The sequence below is a fragment of the Oncorhynchus kisutch genome, linkage group LG5 (genome assembly GCF_002021735.2).
Source record: "Oncorhynchus kisutch isolate 150728-3 linkage group LG5, Okis_V2, whole genome shotgun sequence".
NCBI classification, from domain to species: domain Eukaryota; kingdom Metazoa; phylum Chordata; class Actinopteri; order Salmoniformes; family Salmonidae; genus Oncorhynchus; species Oncorhynchus kisutch.
Window position 1 is genome coordinate 9,857,827 of NC_034178.2, and position 15,289 is coordinate 9,873,115.

General features: G+C 43.1%; 1 protein-coding gene across 4 annotated transcripts in view; it reads right to left on the reverse strand.

The window, feature by feature from the left end:
• The window catches only part of LOC109890615 (nck-associated protein 5), a 176,993-nt gene that overhangs the window by 52,336 nt on the left and 109,368 nt on the right, over positions 1–15,289 (reverse strand). For all 4 annotated transcript variants that reach the window (XR_004209943.1, XM_020482563.2, XM_020482565.2 and 1 more), the window contains one exon: positions 8,024–8,114. Coding sequence is in view for 3 of the 4 variants with exons in the window: in XM_020482563.2 (XP_020338152.2) it covers positions 8,024–8,114 (91 nt within the window). In the remaining variant the exon portion in view is untranslated. The remainder of the gene's footprint in view (positions 1–8,023; positions 8,115–15,289) is intronic.

The window sequence follows — 15,289 nt, forward strand, 5'->3', positions numbered from 1 at the left end:
AAAAAAACAAATTCAACACCCAAAACATCCCCTAATCCCTAATCGCGTTTCACTTGTATTTCCAAAGTGTGGCAGTGACCTTGAGACCTCTCCATCTTGTCCGCCGATAGAGGACCCCACACCCCTCTTTCTCCCCCCATTCACACCCTGCCTCAGTCTCCAGCTGTGACACTGATGCACAGAGGCGGAAATTAAAAGCGAACACAATCAAATGATGGGGTCCATGATATCCCCAGGCCCGCTGGGCATGGCTCACCAAGACAGTCACAGACGAGACAGCATCCTGACATTAACTAGCTAATTAGGTACTGTACATTCAACACAGGATATAGAGTACTGCTAAAGGAGGATATGGCATGTGTTGCCTGTCAATTATTCTAAGTATTTTCACACTAACCTAGAAGTCAAGGAGGGATTTTCCTTCCCTCTGATATTACTATTCAAATAAATGATATCATACTACTTTGGTCTTAAATCAGTACACCACGTTGTTTTGTATGTGATGTTGAGACATATGAAAACCATAGCATAGCCTGTTGTTAAATCTAATATACTGTATTTACAACAAACACCATTTTACAAAAACCCTACCAGTGGGGATTTATGATGGATTTCCTTGCATCCATAACAAAGTGATATGCCGATAATATGGAACGCTTAATCCTCACTGGACTAAACCTGGCATTTATCTTTATGCATTGAATGTACTTTATAAAAAACACACACTGCTCCTGGGGTGATATAGTTGCCATGAATCCTAAATGTAGGTACATTTCAATAGGAGAGATTGAGACACCTTTAAATACTCAACATGCATGGCTTTAGTCTGATCGAGGAGGTCACCGCCCTTTCATTTGCAACATCCATTTCACAAACGCTCTTATCTCCATCCTATTCCAAATCTGATCAAGGACCAGGAGAGGGATGAAACTACAATTGAGCTGGGAGTTAGATGTCGTGTAAACCTCACCACATGCCTATAGCCAGCCAATGAGCTTTGCAATGCAAGTAAATGGACCCCCCCCCCTCCCCCACAATTTTTCACCTTAAAATCTCACCTCGTCTGATGTACACCTGTGCACCTTTGTTAAATTTTTCATTCAATCTCCTTCTCTTCCCTCCTTGACAGTTAATTGTCAAGTCTGACGATTGGCTTTCACGGTAGCGCGGTGGACGCAGAGAGCCATGGCTGGAGACATTGATAGATGAGGTTGAGTCCTTGCTAGCGCCGCCATATCCAAATGCATCCAAATCAAGTTGTCCCTCCCTCCTGAACATGAATTGGAAATGCTGTCCTTGGCAACCACTAGCATTATGTTTTGCTTTGAACTTTTAAAGGACTAATCCAATCTTGGCTAAAACATGCCGGTGGTTCCCAATCTTGACTTTGTTTGATTAGTTTGTTTTGCAGGCACTTTGAAACCAGGGTCGTATTCATTTGGACACTCTGTAGTAAAAAAAAAAAAAAAAGCATTTCTTATTGTACAAGTTCAGAGTGAGTATTCTTTCGTTTGGTGCATAATGAATATGACCCATATCTCTCCCCCAGTAATGGTACCATTAATTATTACCACAGCCCTGTTATGTCTGATTGCTTGCTGAGCATCTGGTCACAGTAGGTACAGTCATCTCGGTAACCTAACATATGTCTCTCTCCACATGTGTATGTTTGCTGCATCCATTCAAACAAGCTCAAGCGAAGTCAATCCCCCACACTGGCACACGTTAGAGCGAAGTCGATCCCCCACACTGGCACACGTTAGAGCGAAATCGATCCCCCACACTGGCACACGTTAGAGCGAAATCGGTCCCCCACACTGGCACACGTTAGAGCGAAATCGATCCCCCACACTGGCACACGTTAGAGCGAAATCGATCCCCCACACTGGCACACGTTAGAGCGAAGTCGATCCCCCACACTGGCACACGTTAGAGCGAAATCGATCCCCCACACTGGCACACGTTAGAGCGAAATCGTTCCCCCACACTGGCACACGTTAGAGCGAAATCGATCCCCCACACTGGCACACGTTAGAGCGAAATCGATCCCCCACACTGGCACACGTTAGAGCGAAATCGATCCCCCACACTGGCACACGTTAGAGCGAAATCGATCCCCCACACTGGCACACGTTAGAGCGAAATCGATCCCTCACACTGGCACACGTTAGAGCGAAATCGATCCCCCACACTGGCACACGTTAGAGAGAAATCGATCCCCCACACTGGCACACGTTAGAGCGAAATCGATCCCCCACACTGGCACACGTTAGAGAGAAATCGATCCCCCACACTGGCACACGTTAGAGCGAAAACGATCCCCCACACTGGCACACGTTAGAGCGAAATCGATCCCTCACACTGGCACACGTTAGAGCGAAATCGATCCCCCACACTGGCACACGTTAGAGCGAAATCGATCCCTCACACTGGCACACGTTAGAGCGAAATCGATCCCTCACACTGGCACACGTTAGAGCGAAATCGATCCCTCACACTGGCACATGTTAGAGCGAAATCGATCCCTCACACTGGCACACGTTAGAGCGAAATCGATCCCTCACACTGGCACACGTTAGAGAGAAATCGATCCCCCACACTGGCACACGTTAGAGCGAAATCGATCCCCCACACTGGCACACGTTAGAGCGAAATCGATCCCTCACACTGGCACACGTTAGAGCGAAATCGATCCCTCACACTGGCACACGTTAGAGCAAAATCGATCCCTCACACTGGCACACGTTAGAGCGAAATCGATCCCTCACACTGGCACACGTTAGAGCGAAATCGATCCCCCACACTGGCACACGTTAGAGCGAAAACGATCCCTCACACTGGCACACGTTGACAGATTCTAATTCCATGTTTAATTAATCCACTCAGGTTGATTCATTCTGGGGCTGCTATTATTCTGTATAATACCCATCATTTGAATAATCACAGGGTATCTGACTATGTGGAAATATGGTCCACCGCTGAGAGAGAGAGAGACTGCATCGCAAAAGACACCCTATTCCTGTTATGCCTAGTGCTATATACTCTATGGGCCCTGGTCAAAAATGGTGCTCTGTATAAGGAATAGGGGATTCAGCCATAGGGTTATACTCCCTACGTTCACCCACAATAAATCTGGCTAATGCATTATGAGGCTTGGATGAGGCTTGGAAATGAAAAAGTTGAAGCTAAATTACATTTAAAATGTGGCATGAATCATACTAGTACAAGACATGACCTCCATGAACTGTAATGGTATGACCTTTATCAACCTCCCCTAACAGTAACACAACCTAACTGCTTCTAGCTCACACAGTTCCACTTTTTTTCCTACGATGCTGTTTGAAAGGTCACTTGGGCATAATTAAATGAGCGTAATTTCACATGGATAATTAAAGGACCTTCTGTGTCAATAGCTCTGTGAGATACCTTGAGTATCTAAGGAACAGCACAAACAAAAATCCCCACAAGAATATGCCGTAGCTTTTTCTTTGCAACTCAAGAAGGCCAGCATCCCGGAGACGCCTCTTCACTGTTTCTCAAACTAGTCACACTAATGTACTGTACTTGTCCTCTTGCGCACCAGGGCCTCCCACTCCTCTTTCTATTCTGGTTTGCGCTGTTCTGTGGAGGGAGTAGTACACAGCATTGTACAAGATCTTCAGTTTCTTGGCAATTTCTCGTATGAAATAGTCTATTCTTGTTCTGACAAATTAAGGCTAACAAGTTTCAGAAGAAACCTGTAATTGAGCCTGGACCCACAAATGCTCATGCTCCAGATACTCAACTAGTCTAAAGAAGGCCAGTTTAGTTGGCACAGTTTTCAGCTGTGCTAACATAATTGCAAAAAGGTTTTCTAATGATCAATTAGTCTTTTAAAATGATAAACTTGGATTAGCTAACACAACGTGCCATTGGAACACAGAAGTAATGGTTGCTGATAATGGGCCTCTGTACGCCTACGTAGATCTTCCATAAAAAAAATCTGCCATTTCCAGCTACAATAGTCAATTACAACATTAACAATGTCTACAGTGTATTTCTGATCAATTTTATGTTATTTTAATGGACAGAAAATGTGTGTTTCTTTAAAAAACAAGGACCTTTCTAAGTAAACACAAACTTTTGAACGGTAATGTATATTTAACACACAGTTGAAGTCGGAAGTTTACATACACCTCAGCCAAATACATTTAAACTTTGTTTTTCACAATTCCTGACATTTAATCCTAGTAAGAATTCCATATTTTAGGTCAGTTAGAATGACCATTTTATTTTAAGAATGTGAAATGTCAGAATAATAGTAGAGAGAATCATTTATTTCAGCTTTTATTTCTTTCATCACATTCCCAGTGGGTCAGAAGTTTACATACACTCAATTAGTATTTGGTAGCATTGCCTTTAAATTGTTTAACTTGGGTTAAACATTTCGGTAGCCTTCTACAAGCTTCCCACAATAAGTTGGATGAATTTTGGCCCATTCCTCCTGACAGAGCTGGTGTAACTGTGTCAGGTTTGTAGGCCTCCTTGCTCGCACACGCTTTTTCAGTTCTGTCCACAAATTTTCTATAGGATTGAGGTCAAGGCTTTGTGATGGCCACTCCAATATCTTGACTGTATTGTCCTTAAGCTATTTTGCCACACCTTTGGAAGTATGCTTGGGGTAATTGTCCATTTGGAAGACCCATCTCGACCAAGCGTTAACTTCCTGACTGATGTCTTGAGATGTTGCTTCAATGTATCCACATCATTTTACTCCCTGATGATGCCATCTATTTTGTGAAGTGCACCAGTCCCTCCTTCAGCAAAGCACCACCACAACAAGATGCTGCCACCCCCATGCTTCATGGTTGGGATGGTGTTCTTTGGCTTGCAAGCCTCCCCCTTTTTCCTCCAAACATAATGATGGTCATTATGGCCAAACAGTTCTATTTTTATTTCATCAGTCCAGAGGACATTTCTCCAAAAAGTATGATCATTGTCCCCATGTGCAGTTGCAAACCGTAGTTTGGCTTTTTTATGTCAGTTTTGGAGCAGTGGCTTCTTCCTTGCTGAGCGGCCTTTCAGGTTATGCTGATATTGGACTAGTTTTACTGTGGATATAGACACTGTTGCACCTGTTTCCTCCAGCATCTTCACAAGGTCCTTTGCTGTTGATCTGGGGTTGATTTGCACTTTTCGCACCAAAGTACATTCATCTCTAGGAGACAGAACGCGTCTTCTTCCTGAGTGGTATGACGGCCGCGTGGTCCCATGGTGTTTATACTTTCGTACTTATGTTTGTATAGATGAATGTGGTACCTTCAGGTGTTTGGAAAATGTTCCCAATGATGAACCAGACTTGTGGAGGTCTACAATGTTTTTTTCTGAGGTCTTGGCTGATTTATTTTGATTTTCCCATGATGTCAAGCAAAGAGGCACTGAGTTTGGAGGTAGGCCTTAAAATACATCCACAGGTGCACCTCCAATTGTTTCAAATGATGTAAATTAGCCTATCAGAAGCTTCTAAAGCCATGACATCATTTTCTGGAATTTTCCAAGCTGCTTAAAGGCACAGTCAAATTAGTGTATGTAAACCTCTGACCCACTGGAATTGTGAGACAGTGAATTATAAGTGAAATAATCTGTCGGTAAACAATGTTAGGAAAAATCATACATGCAAGTAGATGTCCTAACCGACATGCCAAACTATAGAAAGAAATTTGTTGAGTGGTTGAAAAACAAGTTTTAATGACTCCAACCTAAGTATATGTAAACTTCTGACTTCAACTTTACATCTGGGGGAACGGTAAAGATTCAGACAATTACATTGATGGAAGCCACAATCTATCTGCATATACAGTGCCTTGCGAAAGTATTCGGCCCCCTTGAACTTTGCGACCTTTTGCCACATTTCAGGCTTCAAACATAAAGATATAAAACTGTATTTTTTTGTGAAGAATCAACAACAAGTGGGACACAATCATGAAGTGGAACGACATTTATTGAATATTTCAAACTTAAAAAAAAATCCAAAACTGAAACATTGGGCGTGCAAAATTATTCAGCCCCTTTACTTTCAGTGCAGCAAACTCTCTCCAGAAGTTCAGTGAGGATCTCTGAATGATCCAATGTTGACCTAAATGACTAATGATGATAAATACAATCCACCTGTGTGTAATCAAGTCTCCGTATAAATGCACCTGCACTGTGATAATCTCAGAGGTCCGTTAAAAGCACAGAGAGCATCATGAACAACAAGGAACACACCAGGCAGGTCCGAGATACTGTTGTGAAGAAGTTTAAAGCCGGATTTGGATACAAAAAGATTTCCCAAGCTTTAAACATCCCAAGGAGCACTGTGCAAGCGGTAATATTGAAATGGAAGGAGTATCAGACCACTGCAAATCTACCAAGACCTGGCCGTCCCTCTAAACTTTCAGCTCATACAAGGAGAAGACTGATCAGAGATGCAGCCAAGAGGCCCATGATCACTCTGGATGAACTGCAGAGATCTACAGCTGAGGTGGGAGACTCTGTCCATAGGACAACAATCAGTCGTATATTGCACAAATCTGGCCTTTATAGAAGAGTGGCAAGAAGAAAGCCATTTCTTGAAGATATCCATAAAAAGTGTTGTTTAAAGTTTGCCACAAGCCACCTGGGAGACACACCAAACATGTGGAAGAAGGTGCTCTGGTCAGATGAAACCAAAATGGAACTTTTTGGCAACAATGCAAAACGTTATGTTTGGCGTAAAAGCAACACAGCTCATCACCCTGAACACACATCCCCACTGTCAAACATGGTGGTGGCAGCATCATGGTTTGGGCCTGCTTTTCTTCAGCAGGGACAGGGAAGATGGTTAAAATTGATGGGAAGATGGATGGAGCCAAATACAGGACCATTCTGGAAGAAAACCTGATGGAGTCTGCAAAAGACCTGAGACTGGGACGGAGATTTGTCTTCCAACAAGACAATGATCCAAAACATAAAGCAAAATCTACAATGGAATGGTTCAAAAATAAATATATCCAGGTGTTAGAATGGCCAAGTCAAAGTCCAGACCTGAATCCAATCGAGAATCTGTGGAAAGAACTGAAAACTGCTGTTCACAAATGCTCTCCATCCAACCTCACTGAGCTCGAGCTGTTTTGCAAGGAGGAATGGGAAATAATTTCAGTCTCTCGATGTGCAAAACTGATAGAGACATACCCCAAGCGACTTACAGCTGTAATCGCAGCAAAAGGTGGCGCTACAAAGTATTAACTTAATAATCTTAATCCTACCCCCTACTTTTTCGAACATTCTGTTAAAAATCGCGCAACATTTCAGCGCCCTGCTACTCATGCCAGGAATATAGTATATGCATATGATTAGTATGTGTGGATAGAAAACACTCAGACGTTTATAAAACTGGTTAAATCACGGCTGTGACTATAACAGAACGTGCGTTTCATCGAAAAGTGCAGGAAAATCTGATCACTGAAAATGGGAAAATATATCCATGCGCCACTTGAACCCGTTAAATGGGGCCGAGGTTGCAATACCTACAGCTTCCACACGATGTTAACAGTCTTGTCATTTGCCTACGATTTGTTTCTTGGTCAAACGGACACGAGGCAGCACATTTCTTCCGGTCTCCGACCGGATATTTTGGTTGAGATTTACCCGGACATTATTTCCAGAAGTACAGCTATAGAATATACATCGCCTCGTGATCAATTTGATCGCGTATTAACGTTTACTAATACCTAAAGTTGCATTACAAAAGTATTTCGAAGTGTTTTGTGAAAGTTTATCGTCGACTTTTTTAATAAAAAAAAAATGACGTTATAAAACGCTATTTTTTTCCTTGATCACACAGTCTTCATAGATCGATATCTAGGCTATATATGGACCAATTTAAATAACAACAACTTATCCTAATGCATGGTCTATGTGTTACCAAACAAAGTATTTCTCCTACACAAGCCTCTACGGTTTGCTTTATAAAGAGCAGGAAGGAGAGCCCATGTTGGAGAAGTGCTGAGCAGTGCGGTGTTACCTTGTAGGCCTTCATGATGTCCACAGTGTCCACGGCTGTTTGCTCCAGCACCCCCTGGTTCTGCAGCAGTGTCCGCACTGTCTCTTCCATCCTGCACATGCACACACACACAAACAAACAGAGGGAGAAGAAGAAGGGGGAGATTGGTTTAGGGCCAGCGACACAAGAGGGGACGGGTGGGTTTTGGATCATACCCCAGTCCCTTTCCACTACAGTACGTGGTACACCACACGATGTGGTGCTGATTGGGTACATATGGCGCTGGGGAGGTTCACAAGTGCATCCACTGAAGCAGAGTGTTGACTGACTGCCTCTGCCTCAGTGCCTCTATGGGACTTGTGATACGGTTGTGCCTCAATTTTTGTGCCAAATAATGATTTCTCTCAATGCAAACCAGAGACTTTTACCCCACAGCCTACATCAATATGCTACTCCTCACCCCTGATTCCCATATGAATCCCTACAATGGCGTTACCTCTTGTTCTAGATTCTCCCCTGGCCTATTCCAGGTAAAAACACATTGAGAGTTGACCCTTTAGGGAGATTGTCTAGGATAGGGCTCCCTCCGTTGACCCGGCTGGAAATAGGCCTACAAGTCAGAGTACAAAAAGATGGCGCGACCGAACCACTGTGACATTTCAGGAGACGAATACCATTATGGAGCAGGGATTTCCCATTGCGGTTTTCACAGTTGAACTGTTGCACGAAGGCAAAGCCATGACTTTAGTGTAGGCAGGGCTGTGCTCTGCCATCGGTAGCGGCCACACCATCTGGCAGACTGAGTTGGAACAGGAAAAAAGCTGGCTATAAATCAGGCCTAGCTAGCTGACTGACTGTCTGACTGATTGACCGGCTGAGTGAGTGGTCAGGTCTATGGCAGATTGCTATAGCCCACCGCTTAGGACACTGTCCTTAATCGCCGTGGTCAGGTATAGGGGGTGTGGGACTGGGACATTGTAGTCAGGTCAAGGTCTTTGTGACTGTATGGTCATGCTAGATTTGTATGGTATTGGAAGTAACTAACATGGTGTAACTGACTCAGAGTATATTGACTTAACATTAGTTGGGAAACAAATATGGCTGAGCTGAAATACACTGGGATTCAGTCATACTCTTCACAAACATACCGGTGTGTCTACAGTATGACCAGGGTCATGAATTATTTACTGGTCAGATCATGTCGTAAGGAATAACTCCTGATCCTTACTTTGATTCACTAGATGAATAGGAGAGCAAAGGCATGATTTACCCAATATTTACATTGATACCATATTATAAATGTTATATGTTTTTTCCTGTTTTATCAAAACAACTTTATTTCACTATTTCATTCCCTCAAGATCTTTTCTTCCCTCAAAAAACACATTCAAATCAAATTCTCCACATTCTCCACCACATTACCAAACAGACAGAACATCACTGTGTAGAGAGGCAGTGGTCTGACCCCGGTGACCTCCACATGGCTAAATGACAGGATGATGGGGGCCTTTGATGTTCCTCTCCTCTGGCTGGCCTGTGTTGTGGATGAGGACTAGGGGCTCTAGGCTGGATGTCTGGTGGCTGCGGCTAGCCAGCACTTGAAAGGGTCTCTGTGTGTTTTTTAATAGGGGCTGATTCAGGGCAGATCATGAGAGCACATGCCTCAAAGTCCCAACCAGCAATGCTGGACAAGCCCAGGCTCAATCCCAAATATACAGCCTGGCCAAGAGAGATGGGCAGAAACAGTCCCCTGCAGTACATACGCACTTACACACACGCGCACAAAGACTTCCAGTGCCGATTGAGGGGAATGACTTCAACATGCGGTGGATTCCCCAGACTGTTTGAAGTCACAGGGTCCTGCATGTGCACCATATAAGCAGAGAGAGAGCAGAGGGGGATAAAGGGACCATGGATATGGATGGAAGCCACTGCAGAGTGGTACCAAAGTCTGACTTCATAATACATGCTGAGCTACAAGGTGCCTGACTCCATACTGTGTGTCACGCCCTGGCCATATAGAGGCTTTTAGTCTCTATTTTGGTTAGGCCAGGGTGTGACTAGGGTGGGCATTCCAGTTTCTTTATTTCTATGTTTTCTATTTCTTTGTGTTTGGCCGGGTGTGGTTCTCAATCAGAGGCAGCTGTCTATCGTTGTCTCTGATTGAGAACCATACTTAGGTAGCCATTTTCTCACCTGTCTTTGTGGGAAGTTGACTTTGTTTAGGGCACATAGCCTTTAGCTTCACGGTTTGTTTTTGTAGTGTTTATTGTTTTGTTCGGCGTCATTTGTATTAATAAAAGAACATGTACGCTCAACACGCTACACCTTGGTCCTCTTCCTTCAACAGCCGTGACACTGTGACTGTCAAAATGCTATTCTATGAATAAGGAATGTCCAGGACTAGCTGTAATGCTCTTCAGAATAGCTTTTCTAATAGTTCGTTAAATAGTTAACCAGTAGCTACCCTGAATATCTGCATACGGTATCTTTTGACTCATCACTGCTGCTACTGTTTACTGTATGTCACTTTATCCCTATCTATAACAAGGCACCTTTCCCAGGGACATGAAACAAGCTAAAGTTATACCTCTGTATAAGGAGATAAAGTCTGACCCTGGGAATTATAGGCTTGTATCTAACCTCTGTGTAACATCAAAGATCCTGGAGAGAAATGTACATGAGCAAATGTATGAATATGTTTTAACAAACAGGGTCTAATGTATGATTTTCAGTTGGGTTTTAGAAAAACATACTCCACTGATTCATGTCTACTTTACTTGACTTACTTCATCAGGAAAGAGATTGATGAGGTAAATCTGTGTGGAATGGTACTGCTTGACCTACAGAAGGCCTTTGATACAGTTAACCACTCTCTCCTAATCTCCAAACTGGAGGCGCTGGGGTTAAGCAGTATCCCTCTAGGCTGGGTAAAGTCCTATTTATCAGGAAGGGAGCAAGTAGTAGAGGTTAATGGTTCACTGTCTCAGTTAAAACCAATGAGTTGTGGCGTTCCGCAGGGGAGCGTGCTTGGGCCTCTGCTGTTTTTATTGTATATTAACGATATGAAAGATGCTTGTTCTTGCTGTCTTTTTCTTTATGCGGATGACTCTACACTTCTGGTGTCTCACAAAAGTAAAACTATGTTGGAGAGCATACTTAGCACAGAGCTTACTAACATTAGCAAATGGCTTGGAGATAATAAGCTATCTCTGCACTTAGGGAAAACTGAAGCAATTTTTTTTGATCCAGACCTAAATTGTGTAGGTCATCTGAAATCAGAGTGGAGTTAGGGGTGAGGTGTTGACTACTAAAACCTCTGTTAGCTACTGGGATGTATCCTTGATGGAAGCTTGGGACGTGTGAGCATGGCCAATAAAGTGCTAGGGAAGGTTAATGCCAGCACTTAATCCCAGGACATTTTTGGCTAGAAAGTCCAAGCTGCTTGATAAGGACTCCATGAAAGTGCTAGCTACTGCCCCCATTCAATGCCATTTTGACTATGCTAGTACTTCCTGGTTTGGCGGCTTATCCAAACTTATGAAGGGGAAGCTCCAGATAGCCCAGAATAAGCTGATCAGGGTAGTATTGAAGGTGAGTCCACGTACTCACATAGGCAGGAGCTGCTTTCAGGAACTAAACTGGCTGCCTGTTGAGGCTAGTGTGTCCCAGATTAGACTAGGTTTACAGGAGTATTTATGGTCCTGTTCCCAAATATCTCAGTGATTACTTTCCTCGTGTTAGGGATGCACACAAACACAGCACAAGATCAGGTGTTGCTGATGTGTGCTTATACAGGTTCAGGAGTAATGCTGGGAAAGGTACTTTCTTGTATACTGGAGCCACAGAATGGAATGAGTTGCCTCTGACTATAAAAACAATGTCCTCTCTGGACAGCTGTAAAAATAAAGTAAAAATATGTTTGATGTCTTCTGTGCCCGTATGAATAACCCCTATGATGTAACTGGAATGATGAGATAGATGTTCTTCTTCTCTGTTTTTGATGAGATAGATGTTCTTTTTGTTTTATTATTTCACTGTCATACTGTGTTTGATCTTGTCCAACCATCTTGTCTCCAGAGGACCACAATGGAAATAAGTCCCAGACTTTATTGTGTGTTATCCTCCATGATTTTATTCATGTGCATGTATGGCTTTTACGTTTTACGTGTGCTTGTTTATTAAAATGGTCAAATTAATAAAATAAAATAAATATGTACTGTACAGGACAAATCTACCTCAATTACCTCGTACCCCTGCACATGGACTCTGTACTGGTACCCTGTGTATATAACCCTGTTATTGTTACTCATTGTGTATTTATTCCTCATGTTGGCCGATTATTTTTCTAGTATTTCTCGTTTTTTCTCTCTGCATTGTTTGGAAGGGCCCGTAAGTGAGCATTTCACTGTTAGCCTACACCTGTTGTTTACAAAGCATGTGACAAATACAATTTGATTTGATTTAATGCTATGACATGTCGTAATGCTATGACAGTTCATAAAGCTATGACAAGTTGTAATGCAATGACAAGTCGTAATGCTATGATAAGTACCGTAATGCTATGAAAAGTCGGTATTCTATGACATGTCGCAACGCTATGACAAGTCGTAATGCTATGACAAGTCATAATGCTATGACAAGTCGTAATGCTATGACAAGTTGTAATGCTATGACAAGTCGTAATGCTATGATAAGTACCGTAATGCTATGAAAAGTCGGTATTCTATGACATGTCGCAACGCTATGACAAGTCGTAATGCTGCCACATTGGCATTCAAAAGCTACATATGAGAGGAAAGCCAAACAAATCTTTCTCAGGTGTTTTTTCAGCTACTAACCTACAATTTACATATGACACATCGCATCCCTCGTCACCATACATGACTAAAGTAGATTAATGCAGCTACACACACAGTGACCTGAACATAACATGTAGTTCTATTGTCTCTGTAAACTTGAAAAGGTGGGTTCAAGTTTAGCTCCCATTAATTCTAAACACATTTCTCCCTCCGATTCATCTGGGGGGAGCATCACAAATAGGACTGTCTTGGACAATTACCCCTGATAATCACATTTTGATGGTGTACTGATTAGGAATTATAGTGTTTTCTGAAGCTATTTAGCAGTAGAATTGGTGAGGACAGGGGAGGGAGATCCGCGAGGTTGTTTCAAATGCATAATGCTTTTAACGTTTGCATTACATTTTGTATGGTTTTATATGTAATCAAATAGAGTGAGAATGGTTTCAAAGATTCGGAGTGTTTATTTCATTTATCTCTAATAATAAACTTGGATTAGGATCATAACTGTAATCCATCGACAATTTCAAAACATCCTCAAGTCGCACATGTGCTGTATATAGTGTGAATATGATATCACTTCAATTCAATTTACATAGGGATAAAGAAAATAATCAGACTCTGGCCTAACAACTTGAGCCATTAACCTTGTCTATTATACTAAATGTAATAACATTGCCATTTAAAATCTGTTGGGAATTTACTATTTTTGTGTGAAACACTTATCAACTCCACTAGATGTCAACCCAAACCATTAGAGCTGATAACAACCTTTGTGAAAAAAGATGTGAAAGATTGTTTTTTTTTGTGTGTAGAATCAAAGCTTAAATCTGTGTCCAAACAGCCATTACTTAATGTGGTTACAATCTCAGTGGTTGTAAATTACCTTCTATTGAGGACCTCGCAGGAGAAAAGGAGGGAGGAAGGGAAGGATGCAGGGATGGATGGATTGAGGAAAGCAAAGCCTGACTCGTTTGACCCCCAGACTGCACCAGCTGAATTTCAAACACGTCGGCAACAGCCAGGAAGTACAATTAAGTCTCCAATCAATTTCCAGGCCCAGGTATAAGTAAAACACGCGCACACACACACGCACACACACACACACACACACACACACACACACACACACACACACACACACACACACACACACACACACACACACACACACACACACACACACACACACACACACACACACACACACACACATAACTTCAAGTAAATCCAATGGGGGAAGGAAGCCAGATGTCTGAATGAGCTGAATGAGGTGTGTTTGACAAGTCGTCAGAACATGCAAACCATTGATGGACCAAAATAGCCTGTTAGAGGTAGAACACCCTGTGTGGCGGTCTCCCCTGCATCCTGTGTCTCACATTACTCATGTCTCAGCCATTTTCAGATGGCCCGAACATTGAAACACAGATTTGCAGCTTCCTGCCATTAAAGCCATGAAAACGTTCACCGCCGTCCAGACTTCAAATGGGACGCCATTTTTATCACCTGTCAATGAAAACGATCAAGCGCTATTCTGGGTGTAGAACGGACACAAGTGAAATTAAATTAATTCTCAGAGGTACCTCTAACAATGCTTCATGCACAACCAAGGATTTAGCAAAAAGAATGACACACACACAAACAGATCTTTAAACGCTCACACTGATCAGATTGCCTCAGTCCGACTTACCCCATGTTGCTGAATTTGGGTCCATTCTGGTTCTTACAAACATCCCTTCTCCTCAACAATGCCACAAACACCGTGCACACTTCCCTGAGCTCCATGGGGACAAGCAGTCGGACCAGCCAGCCTGCTCTCAGCACTCAGCTCTCAGAGTGTCACCGGATGACCCAGACACAGATCAAAATGTGGGTCCACTAAAATAGGCCAGACAAGAATCATACAAGCCTGAGTGCTTTTCCCATCTAACAGACACTGCCAGCACGTTTGGTTGGTCGTCCGTTAGCTGGTCGCTGCGTTGGAATCATGAACCACACACAACCTGCCAGCCAGTCTCAACCAGTCTCGCTTTCTATGAGGTGGCCTGCCTTGTGGTGGGTTATTATCCAATCCCAACGCTGTCCCAGTCAGGACCATAGTCTGATAACGGAAGAAGTCCAAAGGGAGGGAGAAGTAAAGGGGGAGGGAGGGAAACCCTTTCCCATATGTCCCATGTTAAGCCTGAGCCAGAGGAGGACAGCCCTTGCTGCGTCGACGCTAGGCTGCGGCTAGGCTACGACCAGGGATCAGGTCTGTGGCCACAGGGGGGAAGCCAGGATAGGGATCACTCAGCCTGGGATGAGTGTGAGGGATAGATGGATGGATGGACAGCAGACATGGAGCTTTATTGGCTGCCAGGGATTAGGGAGGCTGAGTTGAACCAACACTTTCTATTGCTATGTAAATCACTGCTGTGTCGTCATGGCAATACTGTACACAAGCAATAATAGCAATTGACAGACAGGAAGACAGACTGAAAGACAA